Source organism: Cetorhinus maximus, chromosome 14 (genome assembly GCF_964194155.1).
Source record: "Cetorhinus maximus chromosome 14, sCetMax3.hap1.1, whole genome shotgun sequence".
NCBI lineage: Eukaryota > Metazoa > Chordata > Chondrichthyes > Lamniformes > Cetorhinidae > Cetorhinus > Cetorhinus maximus.
Window position 1 is genome coordinate 23144389 of NC_135892.1, and position 27299 is coordinate 23171687.

Sequence of the window (27299 nt, forward strand, 5' to 3'; positions counted from 1 at the left end):
TAAAATTCATGGCATAAAGAAAAATATAAATCCCATAACCCTTACAACTATTTATTGAATCATAGAATTACACAGCACAGCCTATTCAGCTCTTTGAAAGAGTTGCACAATTAGTTTTACTCCTGTTTTCACCATAGTCCTGAACTTTTTGTCCTTTCCTTTTTATCCAATTCTTTTGAAAGTTATTGAATCCAATTCTGCAATGCTTTCAAGCAGTACATTCCAAATCATAAGTCACTAACCAATTTATTTTCCCTTATAGGTGTATAAAATTGAGGGGCATAGATAGGATAGATAGGAAGGAACTTTTCCTCTTGGTGGAGGGATCAATAACCAGGGGGCACAGATTTAAGGTAAGGGGCAGGAGATTTAGAGAGGATGTGAGGAAGAACTTTTTCACCCAGAGGGTGGTGGGAATCTGGAACTCTCTGCCTGAAAGGGTGGTAGAGGCAGAAACCCTCAACATTTAAGAAGTATTGGATGTGCACTTGTAATGCCATGGCATACAAGGTTATGGGCCTAGTGCGGGAAAATGGGATTAGAATAGTTAGGTACTTGTTTGACTGGCACAGACTCGATAGGCCGAAGGGCCTTTTTGTTTGTGCTGTAGACCTCCATGACTCGTCAGTTTTTCAGCCAGTTACCTTAAATCTGTGTCTTCTGTTAATGACCTTTCCTCCACTGGAACTTTTTATAAAAATTGGGAAACTACAAATAATTCATTTATAACAATGTATTATAGAAATCTCTTTGTTAGCCTACAAAACAGCAACATAAGTTCAATAAATGTTCCCACTTGCTTTTCAAAGAAAGAAATTCCACTTCTAGCGGTCCATCCATTAATTTTAAACAATAAATTTGCACTTTACTTTAGCACCAAAGGGGTATTTAGAGCAAGGGTTTGATGGTTCAAAAGGAGCCAATAGCAATTTTGATGCTATTACCCTCAGTCTTGCTACTTCACAAAGTTGTAATGAGACTTTGCTTTCCTTCTCCACATCAGAAGGTCCCAGCAACTGCCAATACTTCTACAGACTGGTCCCAAATTCCCCATCCCACATTACTACTGGACCCAGGAGATCCATCCTCATTTTTTTCCCCTGTCCTCACAGCTCAAGCCCCAAGCAGCATTCCCACTGCTTCATACCAGAAATGTCAAATTCCAAGATTGGCCTCATCAACATTTCCAGATCCCCATCCCAAAGATACTGATTATATCATAGGATATGGGTGTGGCTAGCAAGGCCAGTTTTTATTGGCTATCTCTATACAACTGAGTGGCTTACTAGGCTATTTCAGAGGGCAGGCAGTTAAGAGTCAACCACATTGCTGGAGTCAAAATATAGGGAAGGAAACCTGCCATCCTTACTTGGTCTAAAGGAAATCAGTAAACCATTTTTATTTTTGCACAGTAACTGGCAGTCTCATGGTCACCATAACTGATTTTTAAATTTGATTCAACTAAGTCACTGAACTTAAGTTCCCAGCTGCCATGGTGGGATTTGATTAGTTTAGTAGCATAATTACTATGCTGCCATACCTAAGAATGTTCCAACAACCTCCCTCTGCAGTAATTTCAAAGACCCTGTTCAAAATATTGCTAGGCCTCATTCCCAGAGCTCTGATGGTAAGTCAGTGTCTTAAAACTATTTGGCATAACGGTCATTCTAAAATCTCTAACTTCACCCTGAGCAGCACAAGAGATCCAACAGCCAGTAAATTTGTCTGAATGCTTCTCCCAACAAATACATACAGATTTAGAAACACACATTTCTCAGGACAATTTATTTATTTCTATTTCCAGATACAAAAATGTGATACACTTCAACAGGAATCTGATATTAGAACAAAAGAATACAACACAGTTATGCAGGAAAAATAAATGCAGGTTACTGGATTTAGTCTCTACTCTAAGATGTGTACTCTTTTAAAAAAAACATCAGTCCTACCCGCGCCATGTTTTCCACAAAGGGGGAAAAGGAAGCATGAAAAATTAAGTTAGAAACAAGCCCTTACATTTAAAATCAAATCAAAAACCCACAAAGAATGAAGATTCCCATACAACTTCAAAGAATGTAAACAAAAAAACATTCATTCTAAAGTTCTGCTTTGCAACTTAGTCATTTCGGTCAGGACTTGCACTTCTACGAGAGTTTTCGGATGGTGTACGACTGGGGAGAAAAAATTTTAAAAATCAGAATAGCAATTCAAAAACATGAGAAAAATTAATTTGTCTTTCAATTCATCTATATTTTAGGATACTGTCAATTTCCCTTATTCTCAAAATAAAAACTCAGGTCTCATTGATCAATAAAGCAGTCAGGGATCATACTCCAAGGCTTTTACCAATTTTGCTTTATCACCTATTAGGCGATAACATTCGATAAACAAAGTTGGAATTGAATTAGTTGCATGATTTTTAAACTGCAGTAAAGGGGACATTGAATAAATGACAAAGAGCAACAGGACATGATTCATTAGCCAGAACATAAGAAATAGACAGTGAGTAGGCCATTCAATAACATCATGGTTGATCTGACTGTGGCCTTATCCCCACTCCCCCACCCCGCCCCCCACACCATAACCCTTGACTCCCTCCCTTGTGAACCAAAAATCTGTCCAACTTAGGCTTGAATAAATTCAATGACCCAGCCTCCACTGCTCACTGGGGAAAAGAATTCTAAAGATTAACAACCCTCAGAAGAAACTCCCCCTCATCTCCTCAAGTGGGAGACTGCTTATTTAAAATTATGCCCCTGGTTCCAGATTCCGCAATGAGGGGAAACATCCTCTCAGCATCCCTATTAAGCCCTCAGGATCTTATGTTTCAATAAGATCATCTCTCATTCTTCTAAACTCCAATGAGTAAAAGCTCAACCTTTCCTCATAAAATAAATCTCTCATCCCAGTGAACCTTCTCCCAACTGCTTTCAACGTATGTCGCCCTTAAGGTGACCAAAGCTGTAGTTGTAGCAAGATTTCCCTAATTTTATAATTCATTTGCTTTCCTAATTAATTGCTGCTCCTGCATGCTGACTTTGTGATTCATGTACAAGGACACCCCAGATCTCTCTGTACTGCAGAATTCTGCCGTCTTTCTCCATTTAAATAATGTTCTGCTTTTCCACTCTTCCTGCCAAAGTGGACAACCTCACATTTTCCATATTATACTCCATCTCAAAAAGCAAGTAGAGTTAAGCACGAGTATAGAATTTGTATGCATGGCTTAATTTGGATCCTGTTTGTATGTCAGATGATGAAATAAAACATATTCTGCACCAATGACAACTCCCATCCCGAATAATGTTGGTTCGTTGAGGAAATTGCTTCGTCAGTACAAGTAGAATTTTTTTTAATGCAAGTCAAGTTTTAAAGCAAAATATCTTACATCCACATAACAATTAACTGGCATGAAATAAAGCAATTATTTCAGACATTTTAATAAATAACCTTAATCGAAAGGTCTAACTTTTACAGAAAAACAGGAGAATCTACTGCACTCCCAAATTCAAACTGCTAAGCAAAACAACCTTTACAACACCAGCAATTAATGTAGTATATACATCTGCATCATAGTTTTTAAAATCTAAATACCAAGTGAATTCACTCAGGCTCATTCGGGGAAGTAGATTTTGGATATAATTAACTAGGACTTTCAGCCCATTACTTCAGACATATATCTATCATTTCTAATGCTTGTGTGCGCTAAATATGATGCCTTAAACCAAAAAACACAAAATTTGGTGCAGGGAGACTGCTTTTTACAAGCGCTATTACTAAAGATGAAAGGATTGTGGGATAGAAAGACTGAAGTGCAGTGTCTCAGGGCTCAATAGTAGGACCACTACTATTTTTAATTTACATAAATGACTGATTCGGAAACTCAACCCAAATCTGCACAGCGGATGGGGAAGTGGGTTCAGAAGCAGCAGCGTAGAAATTGGAGAAATTAAATTGGATAAAATATGGAACAGGCTAGACAATGACAGGTGTAATTTAATGTACACATGTAAAAAACCTCAGACAGGAAAAAATCTAATTAAGCAGTCATACATCAGCATAATTTTCTACGATCTTCACAGGCCTTTCAGTGACTTAAAACTACCCAGCCCACATGTTAAACAGCAATGGATAGAAGGAAATAGATTCCAAGAACTAAGTATTGTCCCAGTTGACTTTCAAAATACAAGGGTACTACCCCAAATTGCCAGAAAAACAATTCAGTGACAAAAAAGTGCAATTATTTGCACAAAATTCCCATATAAACTCAAATCTTTGTAGCAGATTACTATAATAAATGCAAAATAACAGAAAAGGCAGAACTGAAACCTATTCACCTCGTGTTAAATTATGTTGGAATTCCTACCTTCTTCCTCAGTCAGTCCTTCCTCTTACCATCTTCAGACTTTAAAAGAGTCAACTAATATTTCTTGATTTACCCCAACCTTGTCTGGCCCTACACCTTAGATAGAAATTACAGTGAAGGGGCACTAAATGTTACATTTTAATAATTCCTTACCTTCGCTTTGGTGAAAGTGATCTAGACTTCGAGCGACTGTTTCAAGAAAGGAAGGTACACAGATTACCAAAGCATACAAAACCAATATTAAAACCACAAATTTCTGGATAGAGGGGATGGGAAAGGGAGGGAAAGGATACCAATTGCTGCAAGGTAGTACAGAACTTGAATAGTGCTGAAAAGAGAGACATGTTGCTGAAGCTTTTTGTCTTCCACTCATCAGGAAAGGCAAAGTATCTCAAAAACGTGAACAACAGGTGAAGCAAGCCGTTTCACGCTGCTATACAGTGGCAACATGTGGTATCTTTCAGTAATAGGAAACTACCATCAATCCAAAAAGATGTTCTGCCTATCATACCAAACAGCAACATTATGTACAAGTTTCAGTGTTGGTGTGATGCCAGGTACATAGGCCATATGTCCCAACAACTGGCTGATCGAATCAAACATGTTCCACCGGCTGTTCGTAACAGGCAGAGTACAGACCGTACTCAACCAGCCCGCGCTTGCAAAAACAAAAACAAAACATCTGTTAGGAGTGATTCTGCAATCAGAAGCACTTTCTGAAAAATTCCAAGTGTGCTAATAGCTACACTAACAACTAATTTAAAGATAATCAGTCAAGCTTTTAATGTGGCTCATTTTTGCTTGCTAGAAGCGGCATACATTCATACGCAGGGACATGTTCTCAGAAAACAAAACAAATGTGTTCAAGCCTTGCACCTTTTTCAATTACTCGGAAGCGTGGGGAGGCTATAGTTCCCCACTGCATCGCCTCAGTCGATCCGCCAATCAATCAGCACGTTTTTCCTATTGTATAAATTGTTATGATAGTTTGAAATTTGGCATTATTGCGTTTGTCCTGAGGAGTGCAAGACAAAAAGTTTCGGCAACATGTCTCTTTTTAGCAATATTCAAGAATACTAATTGTGAGGAACTGAGCAGCATCACAAAGTACTACAAAGAAAACAGCAGAGTAAAGTTCTCCCTACTCTACCTGAACAAGCAGACTCAGCTCAGAAAAGATTCTCCCATTTTAAATTCCTCAATACTAGCCATTTCACATTTGATGGGCAACTTTGCGTTATGGCTCAATAGTGTGTGTTCATGCTGTCCAAACTTACTTCACCAAGAATTCAAATATCAGTTTGGGTTCAAATCAAATCCAGATCCCACAGGTAAAACAATATCCAATTGGATCCCCATAATACAGGAGGCACTCTGGAGCAACACTGCAGTATTTCAATATGCCATGACTAGAATTTCCAACAACACAAGTTCTGATCACAGCTATGCCATCAATAATGCAGACACCCTGAAATTACACATGAACAGTAGTTAATCCATACTTTTCTCACACACCTCCTAACAACTGGCTTAAGAATAGCTTTAGATAGCTGGGAGGTCAACTATTTAATGTGTGCTTATGGAATAGCACGCACCACCAGAAATCCCATTTAAAACTGATATGGGAGGGTGAATAGGGTAGGGGGAGTCAGAAACATGTATAAATCTATAAAAACAATTAGTAAGATTTCTGTTTTTGGTTTCCTTACCTTCGAACCGGAGTTCCGGACTTGGATCTTCTTAGAGGAGATAGAGACCTACAAAAATAAAAAAGTGTTTAACTGACAGCAATAAAGATTTATCAACTGCAGATTAATATGCCTCACTTGAGGGTCAATTACTTCGCAACTATGTAACTCTCTCAATTACAATTTCCCATCCTTCACATCATGGCAAAACAACAAAGTACACTCTTTACAGTTTTAATGTAATTTCTGATTACAAAATACGCTGCATTGAATCAGAGTTTTCATCTCTAGATTTCTTGGGCAAGATACTTTACTCTGTGGAACATGCCGAATCTGGCCCGTGAACTCAGATTCGTCATCAGCTGTGCCTCGCTTCAAAGATGATGTCTATTCAGGGTTGCGAGTTTCTGCCATGGATCTTCATGTAAATGAACAGGCTGATACTTGACTCAACAGGTCTTTGGGCACATACGGCAGGATATCCCATGATGTAGAGAGATCGGAGTAAGGGATTTGCTTTGTTTTCTTTCCTTCTCTGCTGCTGCTCTGCCTTATTATTAAGACATTGTGATTCAAAGTGTGATACAGCTAGATGGGCAAGCTGTTACCATTTTGAACAATTGGTAGCAATCTCCTCCCAGTCATTAATATCAATGCTGCTATGCTTCAAATATAGCTTCAGAGTGTCTTTCAAGAGTTTTTTTTGCCTTTCCTGATACCAAATACCCATTGTACTTACATTGCAAATTTGTATTCAAAGCTATCTGCAAGCTCAGTTGTTATTGAAACTTACTGAACCACCAATAAATTCCCTTCCTGCTTATCAAAATTACTGCATTTGCGTTATGGGTTTGGTGTCACTGCAGTCTGATCATCTATTCCAAACTACATTACCAACTTATTGGATATGGTTACAAATCTTGCTCATTAATTTGGTTTCTGCCTATAATATTTTGTCTCAAGTTCCTAAACAAATATTCCACTTTGCATTTTTCTGCCTCTTACCCATACAACAACCGAGATGACAGCCCCTTAAGGCTCTTCTAGTACTGCTCAAAAACACAAAATAACCTGCTCAATTTCCTCTCTTCCTAGGAGTTATTTGGTCTCTGTGCACTGCTCCTGCCCTAACCCGCCCAAACCTGCCTCTCCTCAAAGACAGCAATCAGAATTGCGTGCATCTTGATCATTCCACTCCCCCATAAATTTACAATATTAATTTTTCATTAATGTTAATACTGAACTGATTTTTTTTTAAAAAAATGTTCATGCGGGCATCACCAGCATTTATTGCCCTCCTTCATAAGGTATTAAGTTGTCTTCTTGAACCACTGCAGTCCTTGTGATGTAGGTACACCCACAGTGCTATGAGGGAGTTCCAGGATTTTGACCCAGGAACAGTGATATATTTCCAAGTCAGGATGGTGAGAGACTTGGAAGAGAACTTACAGGCATTGGTGTTCCCAAGCATCTCCTGCCTTGACCCTCTGGGTGAAAAAGGTCGTGGATTGAAGCTGCTGTCAAAAGGAGCCTCGGCCTCCTTTTAAGCTGGCTTCCAATTTTTATTGCAACTAGTCACCGATATTAATTCGCAATTGTACTTGACATAGCTCCTACATAATTGACAACTTATCATATACTCAATGTTTCTCGATTACTACAAAAAAAGGGGATATTACACTAAGAAAATTAAACCAACCTGCTTCTCTGCCTTGACAGAGACCTGGATCTGGATCGTGACCTCGATCTAGACCTACGACAGAAAATAAAATCATGATCTTCTTGCGATAGGGGAAAAGTAAGCTATTAGGAAAGATTGACAGGTACTTAATTTAACTTAAAAATATTTACTGGCCCTTCTAAGAGCCTAGATGTCACCCATTTCCTCCATAAGGAAATCCAAGCGAACTCAGGCAAGGCAGTGCCTACACACCAATCTTTACTAGTTGTGAGTTTTGTCATTTACTTTGTTCATTCATGTCTTTTTAAAACTCAATTTGTGCTTAGAAATAACCTGGTTGGGAATATGTTTAAAAATGATCAGCTTGCAAATAGTCCAAATAACAATCTTCTATGCTTGGAAGGTTTGCTGCATGGGAATTCATCGTGACTAATTTCTGCTAGACAGAGCCAGCCATCTTCTGGACTTTATGAAAACTGTCTAGCTACTCTAAAGTCTGTTAAAAAACCTAAATCAATATACAATATAGCTCATATTCTAAGTACTTGCAGGAAAAGTGCATCCAATTTGCAGAAAACTCCAGCTTAATTTCAATTCCATCAGTCCGGAGCAAACTCATAATATAGTGGGATAATTGTGGTCAGACAAGACAGTTTCAGCAAATACAAACTCTGACTACAAAGAAAGAAAGATTTAAAATTGCAATAACTATCCAATAAAGGCAAGTTTAGTATGCAGACAATCTTCTGTTATAATTTATAGAGGCAAATAAATTAAGTGTTGTAATTTGTCACATGCTGTATACATATATCAACTTCCAGTATTAGGTAAAATAGCAAGGTACTTCTAAGAAAGAACACCTGTATGGTCAAGGGCATTTACTTTAAATTTCTCATCTGTCTACAAATACCAATTCTGTGCAGTTAGCTGTAGGTGAGGGGGACAGAATGCAAGCTTCGGTTTTTGGGCAGTTTCAACAGATCAACTTACCTTACATTATCACCTAAACAATAAAAGAACCTAACCTACAAGTGAAGCCTCCAGCAATATTAAAAGCCAGCATTGCTCATTTATGCTTGTTTTCATACAAGCTTGTTAGCAAAGTGGTAGCGATAACCCCACTTTGCTTCATTCCTCCCCACCCCCCACCACCGAACTTAGGAAGACCCTAAAGCATCTGGACTCTCAACTGCAATGCTATATTGCAGTGTCTAGAGCAGCTCAGAAAGGTTTACATCGTGAGTCACAAGTCAACAAAACCGGAATCATGCCAGATGGCTTACAAGATATATTCTCAGGAATGCTGCAACTGAGGAAGATGGAGCAACAAGTCTGCATCCATGAGTCCCAAAAGTGAGCTCTCAATTTCAACCAGTTGAGTTGTTGCCAAGTGAAGGCCAGGCACTTCCCAGAAAGATAAATGTTACAGCACCACTAGTTTTCTAGTAAATATATATATATTTCAATAAGGTCCTCTCATTTGTGTATAAAAAAAAAAATCCAAAAAACATTCCCATGCCTCATCTTGAAGAAAACCAGCTTAGTCTGTAGCCCACAGCAAAGCAGGTCATAAACTGAAGCCTAGATTCATACAAAGGAATTAGTTTGTCAACAACCAAGGTGAAATGAAGACAAGCGACAAATTGCCTTGGCTGTGAAACGAAAACACTAAACTACTGCACGGACTGAATTGCTGTCATCTAAACTTGTGCCAATTAAGGGGCAAATTATTTGTATATAACTCAAATTTACTTAAATCAAAAGCTCAATTTTGCATCAGCAACACACACAGTGCCAGTTTTACCCAATGTGTTTTTCATGATAGCAACTTCTCAGTGCCACACTAACATGAGGTGCTCTCTTTGCAAGGTCAAGTTTTTTTTAAAAAAATTGCCAGGCAGAAAAGCACATTTGCAACCAGCAACAACAAAAACAACATATTTTGAAGTTCAATAAGTTTCAACAGCTTATTTAAGTTGCAAAGAGAAAAGGGAAAAGTGTTCACTAACCTGGACCTTTTAGGAGAAAACGACCGAGACCTTCTTGGTGAAAAAGACCGGGACCTCCGAGGAGAAAAAGACCTGGACCTAAATAAAAGTTGAACATTATTTTTAAATTGTACAGGATATCAAGAAACAAAAGGCATACTCCTCAAAGCTAATACCTGACAATTAAAAATGTACCTTCTGCCACGGCTACGGCTGTGTGAACGGGTGTACCTTCTTCCCCGCGAGCGTGAACGCGATCTAGTCCTGGACCTGGTTTAACAAAAGAAAGCAGTATTAACTTTAGCAATTTCAGCATTAAATTCTTGGAATACCTCTGCTGGAGTCAAAAATAAGATTGCTACAATATAGTACATGTTCGTCAGTTTGAAGATAACTTGGGGCCCTAAGTATTTGTTTTTAGATTATATCTACATAATGTAGATTCAGTTAAAAATGTTACATTTTTTTAGTATTTTGTGCATTGTAAAAAAACACTTTGTAAGTGGTACGTAAAGTAAACCTTGCAAGTTTGCAGGTCAGTCGACCCTCTCTTTGGACCAAGGTCTAGCAGATCTAGGCGATCTAGAAGTATCTATCAGATCATCGCAGCATCTAGATGTTCTTCAATCTAACGACGATCAAACTGACAGCCAAATGAGCCATAGTGAGGCTTGATTGACGCAGGATGGTTTGTCTACGAGGGAATGCGGTCAATCTGGCGTTCCTCTAGAAAGGGGCCCAATTGAAAGCCAATTTACAGCATAACGGCGATCACCTTGTCTCACTCTCAAACATTTTCTGCCCTCAAAAGAATCTTAAGGTGAAGCTAGTTGTAGCAGGTTCTCGAGGGGATCTGGCCTCATGCCAATCACCGTATGCTCTAGGCGCATCAAAACTGTTGGATTTGCTAGATGCCTTAGCCTGATATCATGAGGCTCACGACATTCTGAATCGCGGTGACTGACTCAAACGAAGAAACCTGAAAGGTTCGGACCAGGTGGATCATTAATATTCAAAACATTCACAGTGAAACTCAAAAAGTCAAGCAAAAAGTGCCACAAGGCCTGATTATCACTTAAAATATAAAGCAAGAATAATAAAGCATTGCATTTCTTTATTCAGATTAAAATAAAGTTTCTTAGCTATTAAATTAAAATGTTTTAAAGCAATTTTAGAAGTCGCTGAAATTGGCAACTCATACCTGCTCCTTCTGCGTCGGCTATAGCGATGACAGTCATAAGCATAATGACCCTTTTCTCCACATTCATAGCATCGATCATTTGGGTCAAAGGGTCGGCGTGCTGGTGGCCGCTCAAAGCGTGAGCGCCGAGGCATTCCTGTTGATAGTTCCACTCGAACGCGTGAGCCACAAATTACCCTTAAGTTAAAGAAATTAGTGTTTATGCAAAACCAAAGTCAATATAACACAAAGCACAGGTTGAAATGTGTAACTGTAACAAATACTACTGCTATGAAATGACTGGCACTTGAAGGCTTCAACAGCATAACCTGTCCCTCGTTTCATGTTGTATATAACAAAATGCATATTAGTTGGGTTTCCATCACTGCTATTGTTTCAATGCCTATTACAAAATAGTGATAAATCAGGCTATTCAGATTCCTTTTTATCCTCCCTGTACAAGCTTTTTCCTGCAACAGGGAAGTGAACACTACATCATCACTGTATTAAAGGCCAATTATAGAACAGTGTAAACTTACGATGAAGCTCGTAACATCACAAGTTGCTTGGCAATATTTACTAAGACCACCTGTCTGATATGGGAAAGATAGCAGGAAAGGCAGTTGAAGATCTGACCAAAATCTCTATATAAAAAATATACTTCTACCACCCTGAAGAATAAAATTCAGAACCATCAGTTTGATTTGGATGGGGAGAGGGAAGAGGGTGTGGCAGGGGAAGAGGAGACGACAAACAGTACCTACCTTCCTTGAGACTAGAGTGGAAAGAACAGTATCACAACTGAGACAGAGAATCAAAAAACACAAAATTAAAACAAAAACAGGAGCAAATCAAGAGTACTTGTACAGTTAAAGGCACTACACTGTTTAACTGAGCAGGGAGCAGCACAATAACTCCATCCATCCTAGTGAAAATTAAATGTTAACAGCTCGAAGAGTTACGTGTACAGCAAAAAATAAGTTAAATAACAGTTCACAAGTTAGTAAAACATGGTGTCTAACAGGGTCTCCTTCTGTCTACTTGAAAGGGAGATTAAGTGTGGTGATGTATTATTCAATGACTTTCAGTTGTTCACCTTGGTTTGAAGTTTAGGGGTATAAAAGGAAAGCAAGCAGTTGTGAGAGGGATTGGGTGAGAAGTTATAGACACCAATAAAGCTGTGACAGAAGCCAAAAAATTTTCATGTTGATGAAAGGAAATGAAGTTATCACTGCAGAATAGTTTAACTGGGACTGATGCCAACACCTGTGCACTGGAGCAAATCCAAAATTTTTATTTGAAATAAAATGTTTTGATGACATTTACCACTTATTAGCAAAAATCATATTATCTTTACTTCTGGGGAAAAAAAAGGAAAGTGAAAAGGGGGCAAAAGAAAGGCAAACATAGCCCTGTATGTGCATAATGTATCAAAATTTTATTTTTGAAACTGCAGTACAGGACAGTTGGACAATTAACTCAAGCTGTATCTGAGGTCCTGTGGAAAAGCTGGGACCACAGATCAGTATTATGATTTAAAGAAATTTAAATAGCCTATTAACGACAGCTGACAGAAGATACAGGATAGAAAGCGAGAAATACAATTTGTCCACCGGCAGAGTTAACAATTCACGAGCGACAAAGTCGCAGGAGAATTAATCTGTCCCAAAGTGCAAATAAAAACTGTATTTCACTTCCCTCCATAACATGTTCTATTTATAACACTCATGTGGTCACAATTTTTAGTATGAATACATTTAGATTTAAATAAAAACTGTTGGAATTGCTGAGGGCACTCCAATACACTTAAATTGGTCGTATCAATCTCCTCTTTCAAGAATCAACTAGTTGGCACTTCAAAATCACCCAAACTATGATGCAAAATTAAACTTACAATATCTTAGCCATAGATCCTACTTATTCCACAGTGAGCAATGAAACAAGAAATCCTCAACTCCACACACAATATAAAACAATTAAAATATCTTTTGAAAAGGCTGGAAGAATTTGGTAGTATGCCAAAATGCTGCACTAAAGTTCAAGAAGCCTTCAAACTTCTAGTTCCATCAAACATTCCAAATTTCTGGCATGCAGTAAAGGAACTGAGACAAGTAGAACCCAGGTGCTTTTCCACAGGAAACTGAAAGATCGAGAGAAATCACTCTTAAAATACCCAGTTATGGAACATTAGCACAAGCATAGGAGCAGATCCCTGCAATGCAATTGACAAATGGAATCCAAAGTTTGCTAAGACAAACAAATGGGGAAAAAGGGTCACTCATTCCCATAGTATACTTATAAAAATAGGCAGCCTAGTGTCAAAGGGAGTGACAGATCAGCTATCTACAATAGCAACAGGGCTACAAGGTTGTTAGGGAATGTGGGCAATGAGGACAAGCTGGCTGAAGGGTGAGCCACCAATGCAACCTCACATAATCAGAGGAGGTACATCAAAAATCTGAATTTCTTTAAAACGTGCTCAATTTCCTAAAAATTAAGTTGAAATTCAAAGAAAAAGTATAACGCGTGTTGCATAGGGCGATCTCAGCACAGAATGTTTGAATTCACGCTGATTTCTAGAAAAAAAAGTTGGGCCAGTCAGAGGTGCTTTTCACAGTGATCAGTACCTATTCAAACACTGCATGCTGTGCTGGGATCTACCTATTCAAGGCTGCCTTTGGGCTAGGTTCCTAATATTGTCTTCTGCTATTATGGACTGGAAAATGTCAGCCCTAGGTTAAAAATGAAATTCTGCAGTATTTATCAAGTTTGCATAAAATTCAGCAAATGTTTCCTGAAAAGAGGCAAACATATTGCAGGATTTTGTCTGGGTTCGAAATCCATTTTCAGAGGACTCTGTAGCAAAGCTCAAGATTGGCGTTAAATCTAAATGAGAATTTGATCAACACTGTCAGTGATTCTGCTTTGAGAAAATTTGAAGATTTTGCCTTTTGACCAGTTCTGGCTCTCAATACAAAATGAATGTTCCACGTTATCCTAAAGAGTCACTGAATTATTTGTCCATTTTACTTAAAAGTATGTGCGAAATAAGAATTTTTTCAATATTTACATCCCTGAACAAGTATAGAAGCAGCCTGAATGTAGAGACTGATTTATAGTTGAAACTCCAAAAATCAAACAGCGATTCCACAAATTATGTACTAGCAAACAAGCTCATCCCGACAGCTGAGGTAGGTCGAGTCACCAAGAGTTCAGTCATTAAGGATTCTTCTATGTTCAAGTTTATTCAGTTGTATAGTAACAAGTACAGCACTAGTTACATTGCTGTTGTAAGCAATATTACTTTAGCTGAGAAAATAAAATTGTCTATGCAAAAATACAAGGGTGGGGGAAGACTGGTTTCTAGCAGTAGTGCTAAAAGAGGTCAAATAAACAAATCAGCACCATGGTTTACACCATGCTTTTTTTCTTTTCTGTTGACTTCAATGGAAATCATAAGCAATCTAAAAACAGTGTGATTCGCTATTGCTCATTCCATACTACTAATTATCGCATCCACTGTTAGTCAAGAGGGTGTGCCCATAGAACATCGAATTTCTGAAGAGGGTGCCTCAGCAAAAACTTTGGGAACCTCTGATTGACATCAATGCAGATTTATGCTTCAGTCTGCCCACACAGTAATTCCCAAAATGGAGTCAAGTACTTCCTGGTAAATGGGAAAACTACAGAACAGTATAGATAGAGGTTTAGGAGCAACTATCTCCATTCCTCCCCACCACCAAATGCCTGTTACACAGGGAGAATCTAGCAGAAAAAAGCTAAACATTACCAGGAGAAGGCTCTTGAGTGGTTAGAATTTAACTGACATCTAAGTCCTAAACAGGGCAGAAGAGCTGTCATGCATATATTCAGTTACTGGACAGGCTCTCCGATGAGAAAAATAGTACCGGTATGCTGGCGGATGACATGACAACTGTGGAAATAAATTGTCATTTCCACAGTTGCCAGACCACACGAGTGTTTAATACAGGTTTGGTTACAGTAATGGCAGCTGTCATAGGTCTTTTATCCATACACTATTGTATTTACTGTAATAAATAAAAATAAATGTATGGATACCAACCACACCAATCACACACACATATATACAACAATTTTGTACATTTGTCACTCATCGACAACTGCCCATTATTTAAAGGGGAGCTAAATCCAAATGGTAAAGTCAGTCCTTTCATTATTCATTCTCTCCATTTAAAAGTAGTGAATGATCCTCAGATGTTCTCTATTTCTCTGATCAGAGCACACAATGCCCACTATATTCCTAAATAATGTAAGGTCCTGCAGATTGACATTGATTTTATAGGAAAGGTTACACATGCGCTATTATTTCTATCACTACTTTTAAGGGAACAAACCCTGCCTTTTAGTACCTACACAATCCAAACAATTGTGCTCTGACCAGAATTTTTAAAAACAGCTGAAAACATTCATATTATGTAATTAGAAAGAACAGCAAGTGATAATGAAAGCAGTGACTTTACCAATGGGGTATAGATCCCCTTTAAAGTTTACTTACTTGCCATCCAAACCACGAACAGCATCTTCAGCATCTCGAGGCTCCTCAAATTCCACAAAAGCAAAACCAGGGGGATTCCGTGCTATCCAGACTGTCCTCAGTGGTCCGTAGTAGCTGAATGCACGCTCTAGTTCCCCTTTACCGGCACCTGTTCCCAAGTTACCTACATAGACCTTGGTTTCTGTTGAGATGCACATCAGACATCATTAGAGTCTACAAAACAAAACACTAAATAAAACTACGTTAAATATACAATACTTAACTATCTGTGATAACTATAGGGGCTCTGTGTGCTTTAGATACATAAATACAAAATAAACCTTACTGTATTGTTTCAATGTATACTAAGGAAGATGGGGAAAGGCAAAAATCTCTGGCAAGGTCAAATGTCTTACTAGAAACTAAGAACAGAAATGTTTAGCATGCAAAGGTATCCATTATAGGTAACACAGAACTCTATTCCACAAGTAGACTGACTTAACAATAAGTGAAAAATATCTCATTACACTAGTTAAAAAGAAATTCAGTTGATGAATGCAAAAATGGCTTGTTATGGGGCCAGGCGAAGGGCAACATCATGGTAAAATACCCATATTCAAGATCAATAAATTTATGACAGCAGAAAAAGCTGCTCAAGAGATGCAGGTGCAAAGTAAATGTTTGGTAGGAGGCTCATATGGAACCAGGATGCCACTGACAAAAGCAAAACACTGTGGATGCTGGAAATCTTAAATAAAAATAGAAAATGCCAGATATATTCAGTGGGTTAGGCAGCATCTCTGCAGGGAGAAAAAGAATTAATATTTTAGGTCCCAAGACCATTGACCTGAAACGTTAACTCTGGTTCTCTCTCCTCAAATGCTGCCTGGCCTGTTCAGCATTTCCACTATATTCTGATATTATGCCACTGACTCAATGTTGCAGAGGAAAGAATAATACAAGATGACAAACTGACCGCTGGAGACCGTAGTGGAATCGGTGTTGGCAACGGTGAGGATGTATTAGAAAGGGCTAGGTATTCTTTTGAAGCAAAGTGAATAAATTAGAAAAAGAACACAGATTTTAAGATAGACTCAAATGTATCTCTTGCTTGCATAAATTGAAAAGCTAATAATCCAAGAGCAAGAGGGGACCAGCGAAAAGAAGGTCCAGGGTGGGAGCATTGAGAGGGTGAAGGAAAGCGACCAAGGCCTGAGAGCTGAGGTAGGTTATGTTGTGAGTTACTGGGAAGGCAGTGAGAAATGTGGCTGTGGGGTGTGCTGATAAGGAATCAATTTACCAGGTGAAACTTGTCCATATTAACTACATGGTAGTGTAATTTGATCAGAAACTGTCAAAATGGCTCAGTTGTTAGCACTCACCTTTCAGTCAAGGCTTGGGTTCAAGTACTACTCCAGGGTTCTGAGTATATGATCTAGTTGGACATTTTGGTACAATACCTAGGAAACTGATATGCCAAAAAAGCTGCTTAGGAGATGCAATGGGAGTATTGGGAGTTAAACCTAGAACATCTGAAGTTACACTGATGGACAATGTCTATATACTAGGGCAGCAACTATACTTAGCTGTTTGGTCATAAGTTTCTGTAGTAAGGAAATACACAAATTGGGGAAGCTACATTGATATCCACATACATACAAGTATGAACAAAATTAATATACCAAAAGGGCTAAAATGTGGCAAAACATACAAACCACCACTAACTTAAGAACTGTCTGAACCGAATGCATTCAACTGGTGATTCTTCAAAACCTCAGACAATTACACACTGCAAATGAGGCTAACTTAATGCCAATTTATTTATATTTTATCATATTGCTACAAAATGCAGTCTGAATTGTGATGTATTCAATAGAAATAAATTCAAAGATTTGTTTATAGCTGTCAATACAAATTGGTTAAATAATGTTATTTCAGTAAATGGATTATGTGGACAGCTGTACACTAGGGGACCCAGACTTAAAATTTTATTTAAGACATTAAGAGTGGAACGCGAGAACTTTTTACACAGTGAATTGTAATGACCTGGGACTCGCTGCCCATGTGGGTGGTGGTGGAAGCAGAAACAATCTGATTTCAAAAAGAAACTGGATGAGCACTTGAGGGAAATAAATTTACAGGGCTACTTGGATCAAGTAGGGGAGTGGGGCTGAGTTGTTCCACGAGGAGCCGGCATGGGCCTGATGGACCACATAGACTCCTTCTGCACCATAAATGGCTCTATACTGCATACAGCTATTTTTAATGGGTTGGCACCAGAAATACAGTTCAACACCTTAGTGCATAAACGCGTCACACAATTAACTTGCCAAAGTCCTGTAATTTCCAAATTTCTGTCTCAGCTTTAACTAAGACTCATTCGTATAAAGATAAATCTCATCACACAAGGTCTCATCTTACTTGTTTCATTTACTGTTTGGTACACCTACATGCGTGCAAAGCAAGAGTCTATGAGAAAAATGGAGGTGCACAAACAGACTGGGGGAGGGTGGGCAAACATAACGTGTCACTGAAATCCAGAGGCAACGGATATTCAAAAAAGGGACAATACCAAACAGGAGGAATCAGAGCTAACAGCAGCAACAGAACAAGTGAAACGCGGAGTTTACAAGACATAAAGGTATCAAAGGCTGAGTTAAAGTGAAGTAACTTAAATTAGATAAGGGTATTTTAAAAAGTAATGGAGAGAATTCTTTGGTTGGAGTGGATTTAAACCAGGGGTTCTCAACCGTTTTTCGAGCCCCCTCTCCAGTGTTATAAAAATTCCTGCAACAAATACTTTTTCCAGCATCTGCACGTATAGAACTGCTTAAATGTGGGATCTGAAAGCATAATAATCCCTCAAAATGTGTTATACATTGGAACTTCACAGGTGGAAATCAAAAATTCAACATCTATGATGTGGTAGGAGGATAAAGTTATAAAATGATGAAACAGAAGAGACCTGCAAATCTGATGCATTAGGAATGAGTCACTCAAGTTGGTTTAAACACGTGACTTACTGTGCCGCAGATGATTAAACACCACCATGTACTGAGAAGGGCTGCAATCCACCTCACTTCTTGCCAATAAACCTGATGCTCACCACTGTCCCAAATCTTTTCTAACCGACTGCCTACAGATCAAAGACTCGAATACCATGTGCCCATCCCAAATTTAGGCATGGTGACAGACTGTTCTGCTCAAGCCCCGCCTCCCTTTCCATAAGTGCTACTTCAAGGGCTGCTATCCAGTTCATCTAAAATGCTACCACATGGTGTGTACAGGCTACAAAAGCAGACAAACATCAATGGTGCTACTGCATTTACATGCATGGGAGTTCAGGCTAACAAGTCTGTGGCCGAAATAAGGCAAAAAAGAAAAATCAGGTGGATGGTTGGATTTTACCAATGGCAGCGCCAGAAGTGGAGGACAAATTGCTGTTTGTATGGTGAAATGGTGTGTAGGCATGGTACATTAATGTATTTTTGGTTAGTATTAGCAGACCCCCTGAAACCTCCTCACGGACCCAAGTTGAACTGCTTTTCCTGTGAGGATTTTCATTCCTAAAAGGAATATATAACCAATGCAAATTACCAATTAAATATTTAACTATCTACCTGTACCTATCATATATCTTTTAATCTAGATTCACAAGCTATCTTAGCCAACTCACCCCTCATACCTACATATGTTTTGTTCAGGCTTAAGTTCCTAGTCTCAGACATAATTAAAACTCAATATAAAATTCCATCATATTATGAGCACTTTTCCCCAAAGACTCCTTTACTACATGGTTATCAATTAACTACATCTTATTGCCCAAAATTAGATCTAAAAATAGCTTGTTCCTTAGTTCATTCCTTGACATGCTAATCTCCAAAATTATCTTGCCGAACATGTCCTCCACACTAAACTGAAAATTTAGTTTGCCTAGTCTATAATGAAGATTATGATTGTTACCCATAGTACATGCACCTCCATTTTCCTGATTCGTATTCTACCTAGCACTACAATCACCATGAAGGGGCCTATATACTAATCCCGTTATTATATTCCCACTCTTGCTTCTCAGCTCCACCCAAACAGATTCTACATCTTGATTTTCTGAGCTAAGGTCCTTTTCTCTCTACTGCCTATATCCTGTACTTTATCAGGGCAAAACCATCTTCGTTTCCATTTTGCCTCTCTTCAGGTCAAGTATCTTGGAAAAGTTGGTCATTGCAACCACATCTCCATGTCAGCCAATAGACCAAACCTATTAATTTTTACAAACTCAAAAGCAAAATATTGCAGATGCTGCAAATCTGAAATAAAAACAGAACAAGCTGGAAATACTCAGCAGGTTAGGCAGCATCTATGTAGAGAGAAAGAGAGTTAATGTTTCAGTTGATAACATTCCATCAGAATCTAGTTCACTGCAACCGTGTTAAAATCAATGAATTGGGAGAGTAAAACGCATTGATATAAAGTCCATTAACCTGAAATATTAATCCCATTAATTTCCATCTGTGCTATTTATTCATCTATTTTGCTGTGAGTGCTTTGCATAAATAAAGTGTCTTCAGCATGAACTTTTGATTTTTCCCTGTCACTCAACCAAAGCCCATTATCTTCATAAGCTATCTATCCCTTCCTGACACATATTACTGATTTAACCCAAGTTGCTTCTCTGCTCTACATTTCTTATTGCTTTGCATTTGCCCTTTTCTGAATCCTCCCACTTGCTCCTTAATTAGTTTAAACTCCTTTCAAAAGGCCTAATTATTTGATTTATCAGGATGTTGGCCCCAGCTCTAAGTGGAGCTCATCCCAACAAAACTTCCTCTTTCCCCAGTACTGGTGCCAGTGCCCTGCCTCCCACACCAGTCAAGCATTTTTATTATGAAAACAAAGATTGCTGGGAAAATCTCAGCAGGTCCGAAAAAAACAGTTAATGCTTCAGGTCGAGTGACCTCTCCTATTTCCATCTTTCTTCAGTTCTGATGAGTTTTTAAGGAGGCAGGAAGAACAAAGGCAAGCTATGTGATAGGGCAAAGGGCATGGGGAGGTTAAATAACAAAAGATTTCATGATGCAGCAGCCAAAAAGAGTGGCAATGGATATAGTAAAGAAATCAAAAGGTTGTGTCCAAAGAGCCATGAACGACTAAATAAAAACCATTTAAATGTAACATGAAGGGATTAAAAAAAGGCCTACACAGCAAAACAAGGAAAATGAAAAACAGAACAAGATGAAGGTAGACGTTGAATTGGATGCTGAGTCCAGAAGATAGTCGAAAGATAAGGTGCTGTTCTTCGAGCTTACATTGTAGCAGGCCATGGACTGGTCAGTATAGGAGCAACACGGAGAATTAAAATGACAAGCAACCAGAAGCTTGGGATCATGTTTACAGACCCAACAGAGATGTGCACCCATTCTGCGTTTGGTCTCTCCAATGTAGAGACCACCATATGATGAGCAGCAAATACAGTGCGCTGACTTGAAAGTGCAAGTAAAATCACTGTTTCATTTGGGAGGAATGTTTGGGGCCTTGGACAGCGAGACGGTAAGAAATGAAAAGACAGGTGTTGCATCTCTTGCACTTGCACGGCAAGCGCCTTGGGGAAGAGAGGGGGTATTTGGGGTGACTGAGGGGGGAACTAGGGTGTCATGGAGGTAGAGGTCACTTTGGAATGTTGAAAAGGGAGGGCAGGGAAGATGTGTTTGCTAACATCCTGGAACTGATGATGGAGGTTGGTGGGGTGGACAAGGACAAATTCACCCCTTGCTTCCTGGAAGGACTCTATTCCATTCTCCCAGTTTCTCCGTCACATCCGATGATGCATCCTTCCACACCAGCGCTTCTGACATGCCTTCCTTTTTTCTCAACCAAGGATTCCCACCCAGCATGGTTTACAGAGCCCAATCCATTTCTCATACTTCTACTCTCAACCCTTCCCCTCCCTCTCAGAACCACAATAGTGTTCCCCTTACCCTTGTTCATAATATGGTCTCTACTGGGTGAGCATCTCCATTCAGTCTGCAAACATGGCCCCAAGCTTCTGGTTGCTTGTCATTTTAATTCTCCATCGTGCTCCTATGCTGACCTTTCAGTCCATGGCCTGCTACAATGCAAACTTGACTCAGCACTCTACAGCCTTCTGGACTCAGCATCAAGTTCCATATCTAACTTCATCTTGTTCTTTTTACCTCTTTATTTTGTTTTGCTGTGTTTGTCTTGTTTCTTTCCTTATCCCTTCACAGTGCATTCAGATGTTTTTTATGTACCCATTTACACCTCATTTGGACACAACCTTTGTTTATTCCATATCCATTACAACTCTTTTTGGCTGCCTCATCATGAAATCTTTGTGTTATTTAACCTTCCCTGCCCTCCACCCTATCACAGAGCATGCTATTTGCTCATCCTTCCTCCTTCCACTGGCTTAAAAACTTACATTTCTATCTTTCTTCAGTTCTGATGAGACGTCTCCCAATCTGAAAAGTTAACTCTGTTCCTTTCCACAGATGCTGCCTGACCTGAATTTTCCAGTAATTTTTGTTTTTATTTCAGATTTCTAGCATCTGCAAAGCAGCATTTTGCTTTTATAAAACTCTTAATGTGTGTTCCCCAAGGCAAACTCACATGTATTAGGTAACAATAGATATTAACTGCAAAGTTCTGTGTTTTAATTTCCACCCTAGCCCTTCAGCAGAGCCTCATTCCTATCAACCTTTGGCACTGGTTCCAACATGGACCACAACAACTGGATCCTCCCCCTTCCACTTCAATTTCTTTTCCAACCGCAAAGAGGTGTCCTTAATCTTGGGACCAGGCAGGCAACACACTGTCAAACTCCTGGTCGCAGCTTCGGAGAATAGTATCTATCGACCAAACTGTATTCCCCTCTATCACCATTATATTCCCTTTCACTCTCCCTACTTCAAAGGCTTCCTGTACCAGTGATGCTGTCAGTTTGCTCATCCACACTGCAAACTTTGCCCTCATGCATACAGGCAGCAAGAACCTCTTACCTGTTGGAAAGGCAAAAGCCTTTAGATGCAATTCATACATTAGAGTAAAAAGCTTTAATACAAAGTCCAAAACTGAGCTGCATATTGGAATGAATATATGCATGCCAAATTGTCAAAATTTAAAAAGTTTATCTTACATGAGAATTAACAAGCACAATAAATACTGGCAGTAACAGGCTCCTGCAAATTAGCAAATCTTCAGAATTGCATGATCAGGGACCGATCAATTTTTGCACACAAGTTCCCTGGACTAGGTCTCCTTCAGCCACAGATCTACAACTGAATGGCAGGAACCTGGCCAGAGACCAGTATCGCCACTTCTAGCCAGTCACCAAAAGCCACACAACTACAGGTCTATGGACATTTCCATCCAAACTTCCTTCCAACTATCTTCGGCTTGGTGCCTCCCTGTACAAATGCAGGCAAAATTGGAATTCTGAAGTAAGATAGATCAAAAATATGTTAGTTATGGCATAGGGCTCTGTTTTCTGAGCATGCAAAGTTATCACCTTTAACATTAAGCCCCACTATTCAGTTTTAAAGATCTCCTCATTCCAACACAACTTGCCAAATAGAAAATGTATTCCGCAGAGTACAAAACATAAAAGCAAGTAAAACAATACTTTATGAACAAGGTTTCAAACAAGCTAAGATTCAATTTCTTCCCTCCCCAGCCCGAGAGAATTAGAAGTACATTATTGAATTGGTTGTTGGTCCGCATGGGCAATCATTCACACTACTACAAAAGGTAGCAAGTGTATATTCTAGATGTAGAGTAATCCAAAAAAATTGACAATTTGATTCCACATTTGTATGTTCTCAGAAGGAATTGCATTGCTTTTTGCAACCACCTTGACTCTAGAGTTCCCACCCATGCATGCCACTCAAACAGGTCATTAAGAGTTGCATAACATCTAGTGGGTCTTTCTCCAACTTTCCCTTACTATGGAAATATGTGACCAGTACTTACTTACATCTCTACTGCAACAGGGAACAGGAACATGATAAAATTTAAGAAATATCTTAACAGCACACCTGAGTTACAAGGTATGCTTTAGAGCAATATCAAGATACAAATAGTTAGAGTGGATTCATTTTAGAACAGAGGACAAGGACCAGAATAGCCAACCCCAATTAAAACTGCCATCATAAAAATAGGTTCTTGGAATAGTGTTGCACGCATGCTAGCTTCAGCAAAACCATTTTTTGATTTAGGTTTATTCCAAAAAAGTTCTCAATATTTTCTATGATGAATGCAAGAAGCATAAATAGCTGTGAAAACTTCTACTGAAATCTCCCATTTCGTAAACAATATAACAAAACACCTCTTTGCTACAAAAGTGACAATCTGTCTGAAAAGTCCACTCAAATTGTCCAATTAAGTTATATTACACTAGTCTGGAAATGTAAACCACCCTGGTTCATTACATGAAAAGCTAATAGACTTTCTAGTGAAGGGGAGAAATTTCAATAGTGTACATAGTCAAAATACTTGAAGATCAGCAACTTTTTGCAAAAACAATATAAATTGCCAGAGCCAGATTCAGTGGAGGCCTGTTTAAAATGTTATCAGAACTTTTCAATGGTGTTAATTCCTACCAATAGCATTATTTCTCTACTCAACTATAGACTAATTGCCCAAATTAGAGGTTCCATAACATTATAACCATTGTGCTTAGCAAAATATTGACCACAATTTATCCTCTGAATAACAATTTCAATATATATAGTCCTTTTCAATAACTATATTTTAAACATCTTTATTCAGCTTGGCTATATAGAAAAATAGCAATCTTATCAAGAAAGTAAATTCGGAAATCATGTTATATTTTGACTACTAATAAGTATTTGAAGTGTTACATAGGATGCTTAAAATTAAAGCCCACAGTATTAACTGTGGAGTTGTAGAGGGAGGGAGCTGCAGTAAACAGACATTTCTTGGATTAATGAATAGTTTTCTCCAGGAATGTACTGGGACATTTTGTTTCTATATAAATAGAAGTGACCTGCACACAATAGAGGGATATCAAAACTAGATGGCAAGCTGTGAGGAGAAACAACAGTACAATACAAGCAAATTATAATTGGTAGATATGTGACAACTGCAGTCAAATTCAAATATACAGTACATTTTTGAAAAAAGAGAGGATACTTATCCTAAAATGGTCAGAATAAGTTATGAAGAATGAAACAGTATCGCACAGAGGGTCAAGGAGGGAATTCCAAAATTCATAGGTTTCAAAGCAGGACATGTTGTCAACGGCTTAAGAATGACAGGACAGAGTTATCAAATGTAAAAATGTTTGTTGCAGAGATGATTAAGGATAAATCTATTAAGTGTGGTAAAAATTAAGAAAGGGTTTACATGCATTAATGCAAACATATTCTCACTGAATCTGAAATGAGGGGCCCCAAGCCTAGGATTAGTAAAAAATATAGTGCCTTTTGTAACCTCAAAATGTCCCAAAGCACTTTACAGACAATGAAGTACTTCTGAAATGCAGTCATTGTTGATGTAGGAAGCATTGCAGTCAACTTGTGCACAGCAGAGTCCCACATATAAGAAAATAACCAGATAATTTTTTTCAAGGATAAATATTTTCCAGGACACGGGAAGAAGGCCCCTACTTTTCTTCCACAGGACATTTTATATCCATCCGAGGGGGCAGAAAGAGCCAGTTTAACATACCATCTGAAAGATGAACCATCTGACAGTGCAGCACTCCCACAATACTGCACCTAAGAATCAGCCTGGGTTACATGCGCAAGTCTCTGGAATCGGACTTGAACCCACAACCTTCCCACTCAGAGTGCTACCATTGAGTCAAGGCTAACACTTTTTAGTACTAAAAACAAAAGATGATTGGAACAAATTTTCTCAAGATAATAGAAAATGGAATTCTTTACTAATAAGTGGCAATGAAGGGGAAAAAACATTTAGGAAGGAGCTATATCAACACTGAATAAAAATATGAAAGTTTATGTAAAAGATAAGCAAAAGTAGTTTAGATTACATTAGAACGTGGAGCTAGAACCAGCAGGCAGTGTGGATCAAATGATTCCCACATACCAGCATTTCTGATTCTGTTAGTTATGAACATGATTCAGTTTATGACATAACCTGAGACTTTTATCATCTTAAATCAATAAATATCTGTATATCGTAAAATAACTTCAATTCATAAGGCAGCCTATTTCTCTTACGAATTTCCTCCTCACCATAAAGGGTCACAAAGCAAAATTCAACTGTTACAATTGGTACAGGAAAGATATAAAATGGTAACGGCACAAGCTTCAAATTTTACAATGCTGCATATTTTAATAAAATGAATTTCTCAATGAACTCTGATTTCGAAAACCCCAAGTGAATTAAAACTCGAGATGTTCTAAGCCTGGGTCACAGCTTCAATTGTGCATGATAGCAGCTTAAATAAGACAACATCGTTAATTCCTCAAAGAACGCTAAATCTTAATTTACTGGACGAGACAAAATATTGCAAAAGGTTCAATCGCCTGGCGCATTGTCGAGCTTCCTTTTCTACTCTGCCCCCAAACCCAGGGTCGTCAAGAACCACCGACGTGCCGGGCTCACAATTCGGTTATCACCTTCCCAACCCCTTTAATCACGAACTGGAGAGATGTACCCTTAAACAACATGGAGGCATTGCACGGCCCGCCTGGCATTGCCCGCCAAAGCGCGCACAATTGCTTTCGGTTTCAGTGCTTGCTCTCCGACATGTTTTCCACAATCTTTACAGTTAAACCGTCGAGGGAAAACGGTTTTTTAAAAAAAAAGACACGCACATTGAAATCGCAGAGGGCAACAAGGAAAATGAAATTGACGTTAGGAAAGAGAACAAGCGGCCGCCATTACGCAGCTCCGACCCCCGCCATGCTGAAGAGGCTGGCGTGCTACCATCGCGCAGATGGCAGCTTCCGCAACCTTTCAGGACCGTACAGCAGCATCCAATTTGAAGGGCAGGGGATGCCTGGGGACGAGACGCTGGCTTGTTTTCGGTGGTCTTATTTTCTGTTTGGGTTTTCCTTCAGTGCTAAAGGGGGGGGAATCCTCACCTCCACCGCACCGGTTGTATCGGGACATAATAACACACTCACTCTTCCCTCCGCCCGTTCTCCATTAACTGAAAGCGAAGCCCGCCCCGCCTCTGCCGCCTGCGCATGTGCGTTTAGGACATGGGCACATACGGGCACTCGACAGAGTGCGGCGCGATCGGACTGAAAGAATTGGAACGGTTGGCGGTTGGGAATTGAGATCACGTGCGCAGTACGCGCCGAATCTTTTGTCGTATCAGGCATTCTCTGGGATCCATATTGATCACCGTGTTTTCTTTTGAATAATAACAGCTCCAAAATGGCTTCCAATACGCAATAGAAGCTGGGGCGTACGCATCCTAATTCGTAGGTTTTAGATCGGGAAGAGGAAGTAGGCGGAGTTGATACCTAAGGTCTTACTAAACTTGAGGCTGATTGTGACCAGATTTGGCGCAGACTGCAGTTCTGCATCTCTTTCTTATGCTTGCACAAATTTGAACACTGAATTCTCACTTTTTATCCATATGGTTCATGCTATATTAACCTTTCAGAATTGTCTTTTGTAAGCACCAGAACGGAAATAATCAAATGCATCCTTTAAGTGAAAGAAACAAAGAGGAAGCTTCCATTTATGTAAGATATAACATCTTATGTCTCCCAGAAATATCTCAAAAACCAATTTCACTACAATTACTTTGAAATCCATCATTGCTAACATAGCCATATTACACACGGCAAGATCCCAGAAGTAAAAACAGAATTACCTGGAAAAACTCAGCAGATCTGGTAGCATCGGCGGAGAAGAATAAAG

At 39.0% G+C, this 27299-nt stretch overlaps 1 protein-coding gene across 2 annotated transcripts; it reads right to left on the bottom strand.

Moving 5' to 3' along the window:
- Positions 1-1770: 1770 nt before the first annotated feature.
- Positions 1771-26699, bottom strand: srsf7b (serine and arginine rich splicing factor 7b). 2 transcript variants are annotated; one of them, XM_078556666.1, is made up of 9 exons: positions 26510-26622; positions 15441-15621; positions 10925-11101; positions 9919-9993; positions 9745-9822; positions 7754-7807; positions 6076-6123; positions 4520-4555; positions 1771-2171 (listed from the first exon to the last, which is right to left on the bottom strand). In XM_078556666.1, exons 1-9 carry the CDS (start codon positions 26535-26537, stop codon positions 2117-2119), a joined length of 732 nt encoding a protein of 243 aa, XP_078412792.1. In that variant the 5' UTR covers positions 26538-26622; the 3' UTR covers positions 1771-2116. The 2 variants fall into 2 exon arrangements, with proteins under 2 accessions (XP_078412792.1, XP_078412793.1); XM_078556667.1 differs by lacking the exon at positions 15441-15621 and having other exon boundaries at positions 26552-26699.
- Between the last annotated feature and the right edge of the window lie 600 nt (positions 26700-27299).